The 17,608-nt window shown below is 43.5% G+C and overlaps 1 protein-coding gene across 1 annotated transcript in view; it reads right to left on the bottom strand.

The window, feature by feature from the left end:
* The window catches only part of PLD5 (phospholipase D family member 5), a 206,455-nt gene that overhangs the window by 32,156 nt on the left and 156,691 nt on the right, over positions 1-17,608 (bottom strand). The window contains exons 5-6 of the mRNA XM_081824494.1: positions 8,991-9,188; positions 1,107-1,243 (exon numbers count right to left, since the gene is read on the bottom strand). Of these exons, the coding sequence (XP_081680620.1) occupies positions 1,107-1,243; positions 8,991-9,188 (335 nt within the window). The remainder of the gene's footprint in view (positions 1-1,106; positions 1,244-8,990; positions 9,189-17,608) is intronic.

The raw sequence follows: 17,608 nt of genomic DNA, 5'->3' as shown, positions 1-17,608 counted from the left end.
AAAAAAAAAAGGAGAGATAGAAAACATGTAAAAGTATATGGGTAAAAACCTATGAATATTCAAGGGATGTACCATATTTTAAAGTAAAAGTGTTTTAATAGTGTCTCCTGCAGCTTAAAATGCTTTTTGACTGTCATTATGGGAGACCACTTTCTGGGAGAAACATGCTTTCACAATCCTACAGCCATTTGCATAAGGAAGCTGCACATTATGCATATGTGTGGTTGGCAACATGAAAAATATTCAAGCAAGAGAGAGCACGCTTAATCATTTAACCTCAGTAAATGGTTATTTTGAAATTGTAATTTTCCAAATTAAAAAGGTCTCAAGTTGTACTCCCAGAAAGTGTACTTTGAAAACTTTTCCTGGATTAAATGAGTTATTCAAAACACAAGCACCCAAATCTCTGCATTCCCAGCAAGAAAGCAAAAGCAGGAAACATTTGGGGCATAGCCACGCATTTATGCATGTAACTATTGAGGGGCATACATTCTGCCCCTACATTTATTTCAAGTTTTTTTTTTGCCCCAAACAGTGATAAATTATTGAAAAATCCCTTCATTTTTAAAATGCTTTCTTCCTCATACAGAGGAATGGACTGACTGAGAACATACACATTCTGAGTTTCCTTCTCCTTGAGGTTGAAAGCATATGAAAGTTTAGCATTTAATGAAGACTGGCATGAATACAACAAAATGACATCTCCCCCATGGAAAATCTTGCCAGGCTTGCTCAGGGTCAGTATGTCCTTCAGGGACACCTGCGAACTAATAATTTTCAAGACATATTTTTTTCCGAATAATTTTTATTATTTATTTTAATTTTCAAATAACTTACAAGTTGACAGCACCCTGATCTTCATTCTAAAGTCGTTCCCATGCCTATTAAGGGGAAGCACTGAGGAACTTTTGCAGGGTGAGACCCTAAGCCCTTCAACGGACCCATGCATCACAGGTAAGGTGCAAATGCACACCGAGGAGTTCTGAATGGTGAGAGACCTGAGGTGAACTGAGAGCATGTCAGGGCCCAGGCTGGTTTCTCGTGGTCCCCTGTTTGTGCCTGGCCCCGGAGGCTGGGTTCTAAGACGCCGTTATGCACTCACTGACCTTTTGGTGCTTGTGCTGGAGATAGGCAGGTAGTCCGTGACAGCGATGTATACGTATTGTTTGGCATCATCTATCACACTATAGATAGCGTCGATATCGAAGCTTCTGTTTTTAGGGCAAAAGAGTTTGGGAGAATTCTGTGAAGACACAAAAACCAAACTTTCAGATGATTAATTTTTGTCAGCTGGGGCTTTCTCTTTTTTGTTGCCTTTTTTTTTTTTTTAGGTGTTTTAATGGATCTTGGCTTGTAAGTCAAGTTTTGCACATCACCTTTCCAGTTCTTGATGAGATCAGACAAGTTATGTATGCGATCCTAGCATAGTTGAGGCATGTTCAGATGAAGGTGTGGCAGGATGGGTCTCCAGGCTGTCCCCTTACGTCTGCTTTGGGAGGGAATTCTTGCTTTCAATACCCACACCTCTCATTCTGGGAGGAGCACTGTAGCTCTAAACTTAGGGGACTCTGGCGAATGCCCTGTCATGCAGAGCTGCTAATTTTCTCAGGCATTACTGTATAATATATACAATACACCTACTGCAACCAATTTACTCAAAAAATCATTTCATTAGAAAGGTGATATGGCCATGGAAATATTGTCTTCCCCTGACAGGCATAACGCAGTGGCAAGTGGAGTGGGACCCATAATCCGAGGGGTGCTTTATACCGAAAGTCTGAATACATGGTTTCTGGAACTGCCTGCCATGGCAGTATTGGGTCCCTCATCCAAAACTCAGGAACTCCCTGCACTGCGCTGCTGGGCAGCCCCATCCCCGCTTAGACAGAGGGATGACTAAGCGGTTGTTCTGGATGCCCAACCGAGATGGCTGTGGAGCGTGGGGGGCAGGAAAGGAGCCTGGTCAAGGCCACACACCCTCCAGGCATCCCTGCTCAGAAAGTCACCTCAGCAGCTGACTATCAGATTGAGTTTTTGATCAATTAAATTGTTTTTCTTTTGGAATGATGAGCTTCCAAGTCTTTTAAAAAGACTAATACCAAAAAAAAACAAAAACAAAACAAAACAAAAACCCTCATGAAAAACATAAAAGAACAGAAACAAACGAACAGCAACAAAAAATAAATACAAAAGTAATAAAAAATAAAACAGACGAAACCCAGTGCTGTCCTCCACCCTTTCCCCAGCACATGCATCTCGGATACTCCACCTGTCCCCGGGACAGGTGCTCCTGCTTCTACAGCATCTCCTGGGTCTCCCTCTCCCTCCTGACTGCCGTTCCTCCCATCCAGACCCTAGTGCTCTTGCTGGGGCTTTTACACATCATTTCCTTGTCACCATGATGTAAACACACACACACACACACACACACACACACACACACACACACACACGTCAGGCCCAGCATTCCTGGTGTCTGGGAATCCAGCCTGAACTCGTTGGAGGGATGTATCTATGGCCTCCTGCCTCCCTCCTGGACTGGCCACCACACCCTCCATGCCCCAAAGGGAAGAAGTAATGGCCTTGCTCCCATCTGTCTGCCCTGTGCGTTTGCTCCTGCCAGCATTTCTGGCCCATGTTTCCCTATTCTTGCCCATCAGAGTCCTATGCTTTTTCTAAGTTCCAGCTCAAGGACAAGCCCCTCTGTGAAACCTCTTTATTTCCCCACCCAGAGGCTCCTTCTCCCTTCTCTGTCTCCTCCCATAATATGATTTGTCTGTGATATTATTTAGCCTATTCAACGGATAATTACTTGCACTTGCTGGAATTTAGGGGTGGTATTCACTCATTTTTCTATTTCCATCAATACATTCAGTATTGAAATTACTTAATTTCAGCTCAGCCTGTTGGGTCTGCTTTAAATATTAGCTCCAGACGAGACCCTCAGCCAGCCCTGACACATGGCCCAATGCCCATGTTTTTGTTTCAGGAGTTTCCTGGACTTCCTTGTGTGTTCCCAAAACTAGTTTTGGTTTCAGGGAGGAACAAATTGAGGCATAGAGTCATCGGTCTCTTCACGTTTGCACTTATCCTGCAAGTCTGGACATTGCGCCTTTTGGTGATTCAGGCCAGGCTCCGGCATTTAGAGCCTACAGCGTCTCAGCTGTGTCCCTTCTGCTTGTTGAGCCTCATACCCTAAGGGGGTGGGGGGGTTAATAACAGAACACACCTCTCACATTGTCTGGGCTCAGAGCCTCTCTTCTGTGCTTGCCCTCATTCATTCAGCAAATACTACTAAGTGCCTGCCATGCTCCAGCTCTAGTCTAGCTACTCGGCGTATGTCAGTGGCCCAAATAAGATGCTTGCTTCACAGTGCTTCATTCGAGCACCTGTTGCATGCTGTTGCCTTCATCTGTCTGGGTGCTTCGGCACTAGCTTGTGCACCATTGGGTTTCGTATTTCCAGCACCTCGTTATCTCCGTGCCACTCCTAGCACGTGTTATAGATCAGTATCTGTGGACCGAGCATGAGAGTGCTTCTTAAATTAATCAGCGTCACAGGTCTGAGTGACTCCCCCAACCTCCACCCCCAGTGGACTTGGTTCACGATAGGTATTTCCATCCACATGGGAATGGCTCTTTATTTGCACTTGCCAGGTCGCATTGTTTCCCATGGTCCCATTGCCAAACCTGATGCCTAGAGCATGGCAGGTGCTCCGTGTGTTTATTAGGGAAATGCAGGACTAGTTGTGTCAGTTCCCCAGCCCAGGGGGCATGGTGGTGCTTGATGGTGTGTTTAGAGTCTGCTACCTTTGAAAATAGTATCTGGATATACTAATGGCTTCAAAACGTTTGCTTAAAGTGTAAGTGAATGAACACCACCACAAAGAATGATCTACTGATCAGGCAGAGGAAATTAACTAGTTCTAATAGTTTAATTAGAGAGAAGGCTGTTCAGTTTCCCTCTTATTGGTCCTGAATTAATTTTCTGAGCCTTGCACTGTGCACTCCTTTATTATGGGAAAGAGCAGGAAAACAGATCCTTCTCTTTGTTTCGGCTCTGTGATGACCTTTCACCATTCAAGTGATCTCCTGCACCTGCTTCTAGGCAGGATGTTTCTCTCTTAGATCAATCAGTGCCTTATACATGCACAAAACTTGTTTTGTATATTCATTAAATACTTGCCTTAGCAGGCTTCTGATTTATTTCACAACAGTTCCCTGGTTTGTAAAAAGGCCATACTCCATCCCAAGAATATATAAGTTAAAATATATTAAACAAAAAAGCTGGCCCACGGAATGGGAGAAAATATTTGCAAATTGTGTATCTGATAAAGGACATATGCGGAATGTATAAGAACTCTTACAACTCAATAATAAAAATCCAAGTAAACTAATTTGAAAAGTGGGCAAAGAATTGAATAGACATGTCTCAAAAAAGATAAACAAATGGCCAATGAACACATTAAAATATACAAATAAAAACCACAGTGACATACCATTTCACACCCACACACCCACCAGGAGGGGTGAAATAAAATAGAAAATAAAAAGCATTTTGGCAAAGATGTGGAGAAACTGGAGCTGTCATTTATTGCTGTTGGAACTGTAAAATGAGACAGCCAGTTTGGAGAACGGTTTGTCAGTCTCTCAAAATGTTCAGCACAGAGTTATCATATCACCCAACAGTGCCGCTCCTGAGTATACACCCCAAAGCACTGGAAACAGGTATTCAAATAAAACCTTGTATGTGAAGGTTCAAAGCAGCATTCTTCACAGGAGCCAGAAGATAGAAACACCCAAATGTTCATCAACTGATGGACGAATAAACCAAATGTGATGTATCCATACAGTGGAATATCATTTGACCATAAAAAAGGTGTACTGATTCATGCTGTAACATTAATGGACTTTGAGAACATTATACTAAGTGAAAGGAGTCAGTTACAAAAGATGACATACTGTTGGGGCGCCTGGATGGCTCAGTTGGTTAAGCGTCTGACTCTTGATTGTGGCTCAGGTCATAATCTCAGGGTCATGAGATCGAGCCCCATATCAGGCTCCTTGCTCAGTGGGGAGTCTGCTTGAGATTCTCTCTCTCCCTCTCCCTCTGCTCCCTCCTGTGCTCTCTCTCAAACAAATAAGTAAATCTTAAAAAAAAAGACTACATACTGTCTTATTCCATTTATATGAAATGCTAGAGAAAGGAGAACCCTAAGAGACAGACAGGAGATGAGTGGTTGCCAGAGGCTGGGGGAAGGGGAATATGGAGAGTGACCCTTAATGGGTGTGGTGTTTTCTTTGTGGTGATGACAATATTCTAAATTAGATGGTGGAGATAGTTGCACAGCTCTGACTACACCAAAACCCACTGAATCATATACTTTGGAAAGATGAATTTCATGGAATGTAAAGTCTCTCTCAATAAAGCTATTAAAAAGTAATTAACAATGCATAGGGGACTATAACAGCACCACGATCTACTTAATGTCTGTGCTCACTCACTAAATGCATCTTAATACACATGACTGGATGGGTGGAAGACACAGTAACGAGAAATGAGACCTGTCTAGCAGCCAGATCAGTAAGAACAGACCTCGAGGGACACCCGGGTAGCTCCATCGGTTAAGCGTCTGCCTTTGGCTCAGGTCATGATCCCAGGGTCCTGGGATCGAGTCCCAAGTAGGGCTCCCTGCTCTGTGGGGAGCCTGCTTCTCCCTCTGCCCCCTGCTCATGCCCTCTCTTGCTAGCTCTCTCAAATAAATAAATAAAATCTTAAAAAAAAAAAAAAAAAAGAACAGACCTTGAACCAACTAGCCTTGATCTTGGAAAGCAAATTTATAATCTCCAGGGCTCTAAAAAGAAATCTACAAGATAAGACAAAAATTCAGCCAACTATGGTTCCTGTTTCTGATTTCAATGGGAAATGTTAAGAAAATCGAAACTATGTGGCCCCAAGTGATTAGAGATCAGAGTTAAATCTCACCAAGCGTCTCTTTGTGTTCCATGAGAAAACTAGAAATAATCCATGTTTATATCATAACTTAAAATTTATATTTAACCATGCTAAGTTATTAATCATCCAAAATCTAATTTGGGGAATGATAATTCTTAAGGTCTTCAATAATATTTTTGCGTGCATGTGTTCATTTAGTCTTGGGACTGTGAAATTATAAAAATATACTATTTTAAGATATTTTACAACAAATATTTTGAATTTAAATAAATCTGTCTTGACATTTGTTTGGCATGTATTACTCAGAAAATTATATGCATCCTAGAACTTCTTATTAAAATTACTACTAATAAAACCAATCCCACATTTATTGCTGCTCTTAGGGAGCTGTGAGTAACATGCTGGGAATGCCAGTGATGAAGATGGTCCAGTATATGGCCTTTGGAACCTTTTAAATAGTGGGAGAGATGATCAATAAACAAACAGTTATGAGAATGTGATAAATGCTACAACAGGGGTGAGATCAAGGAGCTTTGGGCAAACAATACCAATTCCAATGGCTGGGGTCTGACTTTATTTTATACCTGCAAGATTTTTTTTTTTTAAAGATTTTATTTATTTATTTGACAGAGAGAGACACAGTGAGAGAGGGAACACAAGCAGGGGGAGTGGGAGAGGGACAGCAGGCCTCCCACCAAGCAGGGAGCCCGATGCCGGGCTCGGGCCCAGGACCCTGGGATCATGACCTGAGCCGAAGGCAGGCGCTTAACGACTGAGCCACCAGGCGCCCCTATACCTGCAAGATTTTATACCTCTGCAAAAATGGTATTCAATTAATATCTGTTGAATTGAAATTCAAAGGTAGGCTTGATATTAATAGGAAGTAGAAAATAAAATAATAGGTTAAAATAATATAATAAACAAAAATAGAAAGCATAGACATTATATAGTTTAAAAGACTATACCTGGAGGCATGTTTCAAAACTCTACTTATTTTGTGGCAAATCGTTTAATAAAAAGAAATTTGTAAATCTGCCCTAGAATACAAAGACCTGCGTTTTAGTAGGTTTTATTAAAGGACTGGCCTTCTCTCTGGGGCAGGTATGCTAATTTTGGGATCAACAAAAGGGACTCCCCTAGCTTTTTAAGCGTCAGAATGTAAATGTACACAAAACCCACATTCATCTATCTCTAAGATTCAAACCATAAATTCAAAATCCGGCAATTGTCTGAAATCTGCTGATAATTCATCAATTCTTTGCTGCTTTCAATCTGTTTTACTGGAGCTGGTTGAGTAAGTGTCCTTGGGGTGTCATGTCACCCTGTTACCTTCTGGGTTAAGGGTTCCTTGGCAAATTTCTTTCTTTTTTTAATTTTATTATGTTATGTTAATCACCATACATTACATCATTAGTTTTTGATGTAGTGTTCCATGATTCATTGTTTGTGCATAACACCCAGTGCTCCATGCAGAACGTGCCCTCTTTAATACCCATCACCAGGCTAACCCATCCTCCCACCCCCTCCCCTCTAGGACCCTGTTTGGCAAATTTCTTATGGCTACTCACTACAAATTCAGAATAACAGCTGGCCTTCTTGTCTTATAGGGTTGTCTTGAGAGGAAATGAAATTGAACACATGAAATAATTCTGCTCGGAAAATGCCCTATACAATATGCTCCTTGCTGTTGCACTGTGGGCCTCCTGAGTATTAAAGAAAAAAAAAATTTTTTTTTTAGCTTGGTTTGAAGAAAATCTTTCAGTCTGTGTTCTGCTATTCACATTTATATGAATTTGTTAAGACAAACACCTTAAGACAAAAAACATCCTCTTTTGTCTCAATTGCTACATGTCTAAATTTTCAGATTGTGTTTTCATTTTAATTAGCAAAAAGGAGAGAACTCCCTTTTCAATGAGAAGCTCTTCGGCAATATTAAAGTTGCCAGAGACAAACCCTGAGAGACGATGGACTCTGAGGAACAAACCGAGGGTTCTAGAGGGGAGGGGGGTGGGGGGATGGGTTAGCCTGGTGATGGGTATTAAAGAGGGCACGCTCTACATGGAGCACTGAGTGTTATGCACAAACAATGAATCATGGAACACTACATCAAAAACTAATGATGTAATGTATGGTGATTAACATAACATAAAAAAATAAAAAGTTGCTGGTATAAAAGCACTGTTGTCAGTGGAGGATCAGCATGTTGAATTGGGAGCACGGTTTTAAGAAGTTTATCTGAGCACTAGGATCAATTTAGAAGCCTGCTTCAAAACAAAATTCTAAGGTCTCACCCCAATCCTGTGGCTCAGATCCTGGGTAAGGGTGGGGGCTCTAAATCTGCATTTTAAACAGGCTCCCCAATCAATTCTTAATTAAAGTGTGGGGACCAGGGCCATAGGCACAGATATTCACATTGCCCATTCCCAGTGACATTGTGGGACAGCTGTGGTGTGTGGGCAGCAGGGGGTGGGTGCGGGGCAATGGGCGGTGGTTTTCAGTGTAGACAGGGGCCTGAGGCTGTGCCCTGCCCTCAGCCTCAGTGAGGTACAAACAGCTTTCCTTTTATCTGTTTTTGCACACTGGGGTTCCCTCAGATTTGTTTCATCAGAGGAGGATTCCATTGCTAAAAAACAAGCCTGAGAATCACTGAGGTAGGGCATCGAAAATAGGACCCGGTGTCAGGAGACCTGGGAGTTGGTGCCTCTCTTGTCACCTGCCATCTGAGGGTCTTTGTGCTGGAAGATAAGCCTCAATACCTTCGTGTGTGACAGGCTCACAAAGCTGGGTCTACCTTAACAGAGGACAGTGGCGATCAAAACAGGTAACGCAAAGTATCAGGAGTTGGAATGAGTATTAACGTTCTTTACTGTTCTCATCACTGGGGACAGCATATGGTTAGGCCTAAGAGTGGGTGTATCTTACCTCTTCAAGGGATGGGACAGAACTGATCTTTAGAATTCAGGTTTGCCCAGCACCAGATCACACTCAAACATTCCAACTTGGGAGGAAGGAGGAGCAAGAGGGCAAGGACTCACCGACACAAAGGCTTGAGATTTGGTTTCGTTCAACTGAAGCTGCAATTTCTTCTCGTTGTCGTAGACGCCATAGAGCCTCTTGGACCAGGTCTGAGGCACTCTGTTCTTGAATTTTAATGAGCTGTACAGAGCGAATATCCTTTGTAAGTCCAGGACCAGGCAGCTGCAGTTGTAGAAGATGACACCGAGCTCTTTCATCTGTGGAATTAAAATAGAAAGCATCGATGTGTGTACAACTGATGATGCTATTTTCAGAGGAAAAAGATGCACAAGAATGCAGTCGTGGTGACTTCTTCTCTTGCAGCTGTTATTCAGAAGTGTGTAGATATAGTCACAGCATGGGATATAGAAGTGATGCAGTAGAAAGTGCTTCAATATTTAAGGAGAACTTTGGGCTTGCAATTTTGCATTTGGGATCTTTTCCATATTCACCTCCATTTTTCTTTTCTTTTTTTTAGATTTCACTTATTTCAGAGAGAGAGAGAGAGAGCAAGCACAAGCATGAGCAGGGGGAAGGGCAGAGGGAGAAGCAAACTCCCCACGGAGAGCAGGGAGCCCTCTGGGGGTCTCGATCCCAGGACCCTGGGATCATGACTTGAGCTGAAGGCAGACGCTTAACAAACTGAGCCACCCGGACTCCTCCACCTCCATTTTTCATATCAGCTCTTCAGATTCATTTTCTTAAAATATTATTTCGTATGAATCCTTAAATCATGCAGCAATATAAAGGAAGGGTTTTAAGGGCAGCTTCAGGGAATGGTTTAGATCACGGGTTCTGAAGTCAAACTGCCTGGAATCGTGCTCGGTCCTATGGCTTTCTAGCTGCGCGACTTTGCTGGGCAAGACACATAATCTCCAGGCCTCATTCTCCTTCTTCTACAACACAGAGTTAGTAGTATTTATTCCACACTGCTGCTAGATGCTTTTAGAATGGTCAGTACATTTAAAAGGTTCAGAACAGCACCTAGGACTGACACTCACAAATTATTTGTTAACAATACAAAATATGTTAAGAGATAAGTGACTCCTATGAAAATGACACGAACCTCAAGAGGAATGCACCAATGCATTCTTGTGATGAAGAGACCACAGAGAGGATTTCTTCTACCTCCCACGATGCACAGATGAGGGAGGGAAAACTCAGGCAGACAGGCAAAGATACTTGCCCCAAGTGAGAGACCTAGCCAGCAACAGATTGAGAATCTGAATGCAGGTTTCTGACCTTTGATCGAGTACACCCAGGAACATAGCACCAGCTTCATCTGAGTCCAGGATCACTTTGTAAAAGTTAACAGATGCTTTCTAATTTAGTCAACCAAAGTGACACAGCAAAATGTGGGTCGTAAAAGAACAGCACAAGGATACATGCTCTGTGATCTGAATACACAGGGAGGGGTGTGCTAGGGACACCCGGGTCTGCTGATGTTAAACTCCTCTCCTATGCCTTCCAGCTCCCCACTGAACACTCTACTCAAGATTACAGAAGACATCACCTGCTATAGAGGACCCCCTAGGACTCCCTAATACAGTGTGCCCTGAAGGTCTTTCCCCATGCATCTATACTCGCCTGGCATTATTCTACCACCCCACAGTGAATACAGAATACATTCATACATGCTACTTCACCTGCTGATGGACTTGCCCTATTTTTCTCTAATGCAAGAAATAAAGCAATGAGCATCCTTATGCATATATCTTTGTGCACCTGCGCAAGTACCTCTTTAGTACAGCTTCCTAGAACTGGATGTACAAACACATTAAGGGCAATTAGAGGTTAAGAAAGCGGGTGGAGGCAGAGCAGAAGGGGTGTGACAGGCACGCGCAAAGGCACTGCAGCTCGTGGCAGGGGTGGGAATATAATCAGTGCTGGGAGGCTAAAGCGGAGTGAGCTAGGGAGAACGTGTGTGTGTGCATGTGTAAATATTTTTTTCCGGGTAAAACTGTAGGGACAGGGATGGCAGATCCTCAGGGGCCTTCGAGCTGGGATAAACAGCTTAACATTTATGCTGAAGGTCATGGGGAAGCAGGCAATGAGGGTAGGGGCATGACCAGGCTGTGAATTGGAAAGGTCCTCTTGGCTGTGTGCAGAGACAGAAGACAGGGTGAAGGAGCTGGGGCATTGACAGGATCCAGGTGCAAGACTTACATGTTCCTATGTGTTTTCTAATCTCAGATATTTCAAAAAACTGTCTAGGGTAACCGCTAATGATTGCTAATCTTATTTCACGTTGAAGACAGAGCCCGCCCTGCTGTTTGCTGACAGGGTCCCAGGAATATTCAGCTCTGCATCTGACCTTCATGCTTTTGTACCTTTTTGCAGGTTGAATCAACACTGCTGCATTACCTTCTCCAGGGAAGCCTTGAGCATTTCACTGTTTCTCAACTTTTATACTAGTTCAGCAGGTATAACCATGCTTTTTGTCTGGGGTGGGGGATGGAGAAGCTGAGATCTGGCTCCCATGTGGGTAAGTAGCTGTCCCCAGGATCAGGGCCTCCTTGACATCCAGGGGGCCCATGTTCTCTGGTCTTACCTGGGCCACCATCAGGAAACTGAGGCCAAAGATGGTAGACAGAAGTCTAAGTCTTGCACCAACCAGACACAAGGCCTTAGGGAAGTCTCCCATTTCTCAGTCTTTGTCTACTCCTCTCAGCAAACAGGGGGTTTGGTTCATAAAGTCTACAAGGGTCTTCCAGCCTTGTCCTCTAGGGGTTCAGGACATCAATGTCCTGCCGACCTTCACCCCCTTCTCTATGCTTGATCAACCCTGCCAGTGTTGCCTGGAGAAATTTTTGTGTGTGAGGATGAATTCCTCTCGGCTCCTACATGACTGTGGCTGGTGACCTGCCCTGATTTTATCTTTTTTTTTTTTTTTTTAAGATTTATTTATTTGAGAGAAAGAGAGTGACAACATGAGCAGGGGGAGGGGCAGAGAGAGAGGGGGAGAGTGAATCTCAAGTAGACTCCCCGCTGATCGCAGAGCACGATGAGGGGCCAGATCTCAGAACCTGGAGATTATGACCTGAGCCCAAACCAAGAGTCGGACCCTTCACCGACTGAGCCACCCAGACATCCCATCCCTCCCTGATTTTAAATTCAGACAAGGCACATTTGAATCTTAATCCTGCAATTTGCTTGGGTCAATTACCTAATTCTTAAATTTCAGTTTACTGTTTAATGAGGATGACACTGATCTCCAAGGTTTGCTGTTTGAATTTAATAATAATCATAATTTTGACAGCTCCTATTGAATGTTTAGTTGGTGTGTATACCGCATTGAATAGTACCCACTCCCCCCAAATTCATTTCCACCTGGAGGCCGTGAATGTGACCTTCGTGAGAAATACGGTCTTTGCAGGGCGCCTGGGTGGCTCAGATGGTTAAGCGTCTGCCTTCGGCTCAGGTCATGATCTCAGGGTCCTGGGATCGAGTCCCGCATCGGGCTCCCTGCTCCTTGGGAGCCTGCTTCTCCCTCTGCCTCTCTCTCTCTCTCTCTGTCTCTCATGAATAAATAAATAAAATCTTTAAAAAAAAAAAAAAGAAAGAAATACGGTCTTTGCAGATGCAATCCAGATGAATTCATACTGAATTATGGTGGGTCCTAAATCTAATATGACTGGTGTCCTTATAAGAAAAGGAAAATTTGGACAGACACACAGGGGAGACGACTATGTGAAGACAGAGATTGGAGCAATACATCTACAAGCCAAGGAATGCTACGGATTGCCCGCAACACCCAGAAACTAGAAGGAGGTGAAGAAAGATTTCCCCCTAGAGCCTTCAGGGAGAGCATAGCTCTGCCGATACCTTGATTTCACACTTCTAGCCTCCAGAAGTGTGACTAAGTAAGTTTCTGCTCTTCTAAGCCACCAAGTATGTAATTTTGTTTTGGCAGCCCTGTGAAACATACAGGGTGCCTCACTGACTTTCACTTTGATAATGGGTCAGATAGATAGTGTTCATCCCCATTCTACACAGGGGAAACTGAGGCTTGGACAGTTATTTGCTCATTGGTAAATGACATAGCTGAGATTCGAACTTGGGTCTAACTCAGAAGCCTCCATGCCTAACCACTATGCTAATACCCCACTTAGCACATGACTAGAATACACTCCATGGTACCTATTGCTATTAATTCTGTGATGCCTTTTCTGGCCAACCCGTTTCCTGCTTTGTCTAGTACTATACCTGCTGCCTATTTCTGATGTGGCATATTTTACACTATATCATAATTTAAAAAAATGTGTCTGTCTGTTTCCCTTAAGTGACTCTATATTCTCTGAAGACACAATTATCAGGTTCATTTTTTTTTTTTCTGGTGCTGGATTATGGTACTTGCTTAGAAAATGTTTATTGAATGAATTGTGTGGCTTTTGAAATGAGTAATTGGTGGTCAGAGACAAAAACGAGTTCCCTTCTGAATTCAGGAGCCCTAGCTCTAGGTCAGCCTCATGCCCTCTGAACCTAAGTACATGAATTTAACATGAATCTCTCTCCTGGTGCCAAGGGAGCAGAAAACCTAGAGATGGCCATGCCCAGAGACCCACTCACAAGATTTCCACAAGCAGGGTGCTCCATGATCACTATCGGTGGCAGGCCTTACACTGGTCAGTGGGCTAACTGTCCTCTAGACATGCTTCCTGCACCTACTGGCACTGGGGCGCAGAGACCAAGATGAACTTATCTTTTGAATGTGGACTGCCTTAAAAGAGTCCACACTATCCAAGCCCCAGTGGAGTCAGAGATAGAATACCACTGAAAGTAGAAATCCAGAGAATCATTTGATTTTTGTCACCAAAAAGCAAACTCATCGACCATTATTCACTTTAACTATGCTTGGATCTTGTTGGTGCCCTTTGGTTTTTCCACATCAGACCTTTAGTGTTTTTAGCTTATTTGCTCACACATGGCAAACACGTATGTTTGGAGACCTCCGATCAAAGGTTGAATAAGAACGTCATGCTTCCCTGTCCACATTTTTACTTAGGAATAGATGTCCCCTAGTTTTTAGGTGGAGGTTATGTCCTCTTTGCTGCAGTTGGGGGTAGATCAAAGCTAACAATAGTTGTTGGGGAACAAAGCCACTTCCCTCCCACCCGCTGTCATTCTCCACTGCCTCTCTCCTAATATGTAGAATGATATTAAATGCAGTCACAACACTATTGCAAGCTCCTCATAATTGTGAAGAAAGAAAGCCACTCTTTATGGGCGCCTGGGTGGCTCAGTTGGTTAAGCCACTGCCTTCGGCTCAGGTCATGATCCTGGAGTCCCGGGATCGAGTCCCACATCGGGCTCCCTGCTCAGGAGGGAGTCTGCTTCTCCCTCTTACCCTCCTCCCTCTCATGCTCTCTGTCTCTCATTCTCTCTCTCAAATAAATAAATAAAATCTTTAAAAAAAAAAAAAAGAAAGAAAGCCACTCTTTAATATCATATGACATGACTAATCTGGGTAAGCATTAATGTGAAATTTGACATCTAGAAGGGTGCCAGGATGGTAATGCTGATAGCCTTTTTCTGCCAATGAATGAGAGAAAAGCATCTCGATATGACCTAATCAGGACACAGCAGGTCATCTTCTAGAACAAGCTCTGAAGACAGACTAACTCCACCATGGGCTTTGCACTGAACCTCATCTGTAAATGGGTATGCATCAGGGGATTGCTATGAAGAACAGATGGAACAAAATGCATGTACAACATTTATCTGGCTCAGATAGTGTTAGCTGCAGCTATACCAAGACCCAGATCTCTTCTGCTCCTCCTGAGAAGGATACTTCTGCTATACTCTTGCTTGAAAGGGTCACAAATGTGTTTGAATCAAAGGGAAGAGGTGGCAAAATTCTTTATATGTGAACAATTTTACTTTAACCACCAACAGATTCCAGACACTTTAGTGACAAATGTGAGGACACCACCATTTGTGGTTGGGTAGTTGTTGCCAGAATGGTCACAACAGAATGGCTATTTCAAACATATGAAATACAACATTTTCACTTGCTTCTCAAGGTCAGCCCTTGGTGGTCTTGAACTTAAGCCTTCATCAGATGATGTTGGGGGTGGCAGAAGCAGAGCACAGTAGCTGGAAAGAATGGGTGATAATGAAACAAGGAGATGCCACTGGATATAGCTAAAGCAGGATACCACAGGGAAAAGGAGTCCATTAAAGTGAGACCATGGGGTAACATAAATGGCTGGTGAAGCCTCTCTATGGGGGCAGGAGAATGACTACAGGTTTGGGCCAAGGCAGTGACAAAGTAGAGTGGTTGTACCAGCATTAGGTGGAATTCTCCACTCAAGTCTCAAATCTGGACATGCAGGATGTTTGTGAAAGTGTCCATCCTGTACATGAAGGAAGGCCTACTGGAGGGAGCAGTGACCTTCCTTGGACCTCCTCTACATTACCTGAGTCTGTGAAACTCAGTGCCCAGACCTTTAAAGCCAACGGCTCCTAGAAGTCAACCCATGGGGAAGCCAGCTTGAGAGTAAAAATTAAAGGCTCTGGTCATTGGGTTTCCAGGGAATTTTATCATTTTCAATAAATTTTTTTTTAAAAAGAATTTATCTAGAGAGGGAGGAGCAAGATGGTGGAGGAGTAGACCCGGATTTCGTCTGGTCCCAGGAATTCAGCTGGATAGGGATCAAACCATTCTGAACACCCACAAACTCAACAGGAGATCAAAGAAAAGAATAGCAGCAACTCTCTGAACAGAAAAGCGACCACTTTCTGGAAGGTAGGACATGTGGAGAAGTGAATCCGAGCTGATATTCAGGAGGATAGATGGCAGGGGAGGGGGCCTCCATCGGCCGCTTCTCGCAAGTGATAGAGCCGCGGAGCACATAATTGGAACTTTTAGAAGTTGGCTCCGCTGAGGGACGTCGCTCCAGTAGCTAAGCGGGGGGGGAGGGGGGGAGCCCTCGCTGGGACAGTGTGGTCTCAGGACCCTCGGGGTCACAGAAAGACCGGGGGTGCCTGAGTGCGGCAGAGCTCCCAGGTATCAGAGTGGGGAAGCAGGCTGCAGAGACGGAGCTGAGGTGTGGGCTCTCAGCTTGGGGTTGCCATAAACCATGATCCGCAGCACATTTGGGCCACTGGTCCTCCAGCAGGGACCCAACAAGCGGCAGATCCGGGGAGACTCCCCTTCCTCCCCCGGGAGGGGCAGCGTGGGAGCGCACCCCAGGGATCTGCTGGGTTTGGAGACTCCACACGGGGTCAGGTGCCAGAGATAGAAACACTTGGTCACAGGCTGGGTGAGCACGGAGTGTGGCCAGAGACCAAGGGGAGAGAAGTGATTGACTGCTTTTCTCTGGGGGCTCACTGAGGAGTGGGGCCCTGGTTCTCAGCTCCTCTGGGGTGGAGATTGGAGGGCCACCATTTTCACTCTCGTCCTCTTAAGCTGTACAGAGAGCTTGCAGGGAACAAAGGCTCCCGAGAGCAAACCCGAGGAGATGACTTAGCCCAGACCGGCAAGGGCGGGGCAATTCCGCCTCCAGCAAAGGCATTTGGGAACCACGGCAACAGGCCCCTCCCCCAGAAGATCAGCAAGAACAGCCAGCCAAGACCAAGTTTACCCACCAATGAGAACGGCAGAACTCCAGCGCTAGGGGAATACTGCACATAGAATTCATGACTTTTTTTTACCATGATTCTTTAGTCTTTCAACGTTAATTTTTTTTAACTGTCTTTTTTTATTAAATTTTTCTTTTTCCCTTTTTCAACCAACATCTTATCAATCCCTTTTTTAAAAAACATTTTTTATTTCTCATTTTTCGAATCATATTCTATCCCGTCATAGTAGTTACCCTTATTTTTGGCATATATATATAAGTTGTTCTCTCTTTAAAATTTTGAGATACAGTTTCTTCTAACAGATCAAAATATACCCTAAATCTCTAGTGTATGGCTTTGTTCTAGTCTCCTGCCTGATCACATTCTCTCCCTTTTTTTTTTTTTTAAAAATCCTCTTCTTTCTTTTTCAACCAACTTCTTATCTTATCAATTCCTTTTATAAAATCTTTTATAATTTTCATCTTTAGAGTCATATTCCATCCCTTCATTGTATTAACCCTTATTTTTGTACATATATAAGTTTATCTTTCTTTAAAATTTTGGGAGGCACTTTCTTCTAACAGACCATATATCAGGCACTGAGCTATGCATCAGCCTGATCATATTTGATCATATTCTGTCTTTTTGTGTTTTGTTTTGTTTTTGTTTGTTTATATCTTTTTCTTTTTCTTTTTTCTTTCTTTCCCCCTGGTTTCAGGTCTTTTCTGATTTGTTTAGTGTATATTTTCTGGGGACGTTGTGACCCTGCTAGCAATTTGTTCTCTCATTCATCTATTCTCCTCTGGACAAAATGACAAGATGAAAAAATCACCTCAACAAGAAGAACAAGAGGCAGTACCAACTGCCAGGGACCCACTCAATATGGACATTAGTAAGATGTTGGAACTAGAGTTCAAAATGATGATTTTAAAGATACTAGCTGGGCTTGAAAAAAGCATGGAAGTTATTAGAGAAACCCTTTCTGAAGAAATAAAAGAACTAAAATCTAACCAAGTCCAAATCAAAAAGGCTATTAATGAGGTGCAATAAAAAATGGGGGCTCTACAACAGACAC

This window comes from Leptonychotes weddellii, chromosome 6 (genome assembly GCF_054177405.1).
Source record: "Leptonychotes weddellii isolate Sample4059 chromosome 6, ASM5417740v2, whole genome shotgun sequence".
NCBI classification, from domain to species: domain Eukaryota; kingdom Metazoa; phylum Chordata; class Mammalia; order Carnivora; family Phocidae; genus Leptonychotes; species Leptonychotes weddellii.
Note: the sequence above shows the minus strand (reverse complement) of the source record. Positions and strands in the feature narration are given on the sequence as shown.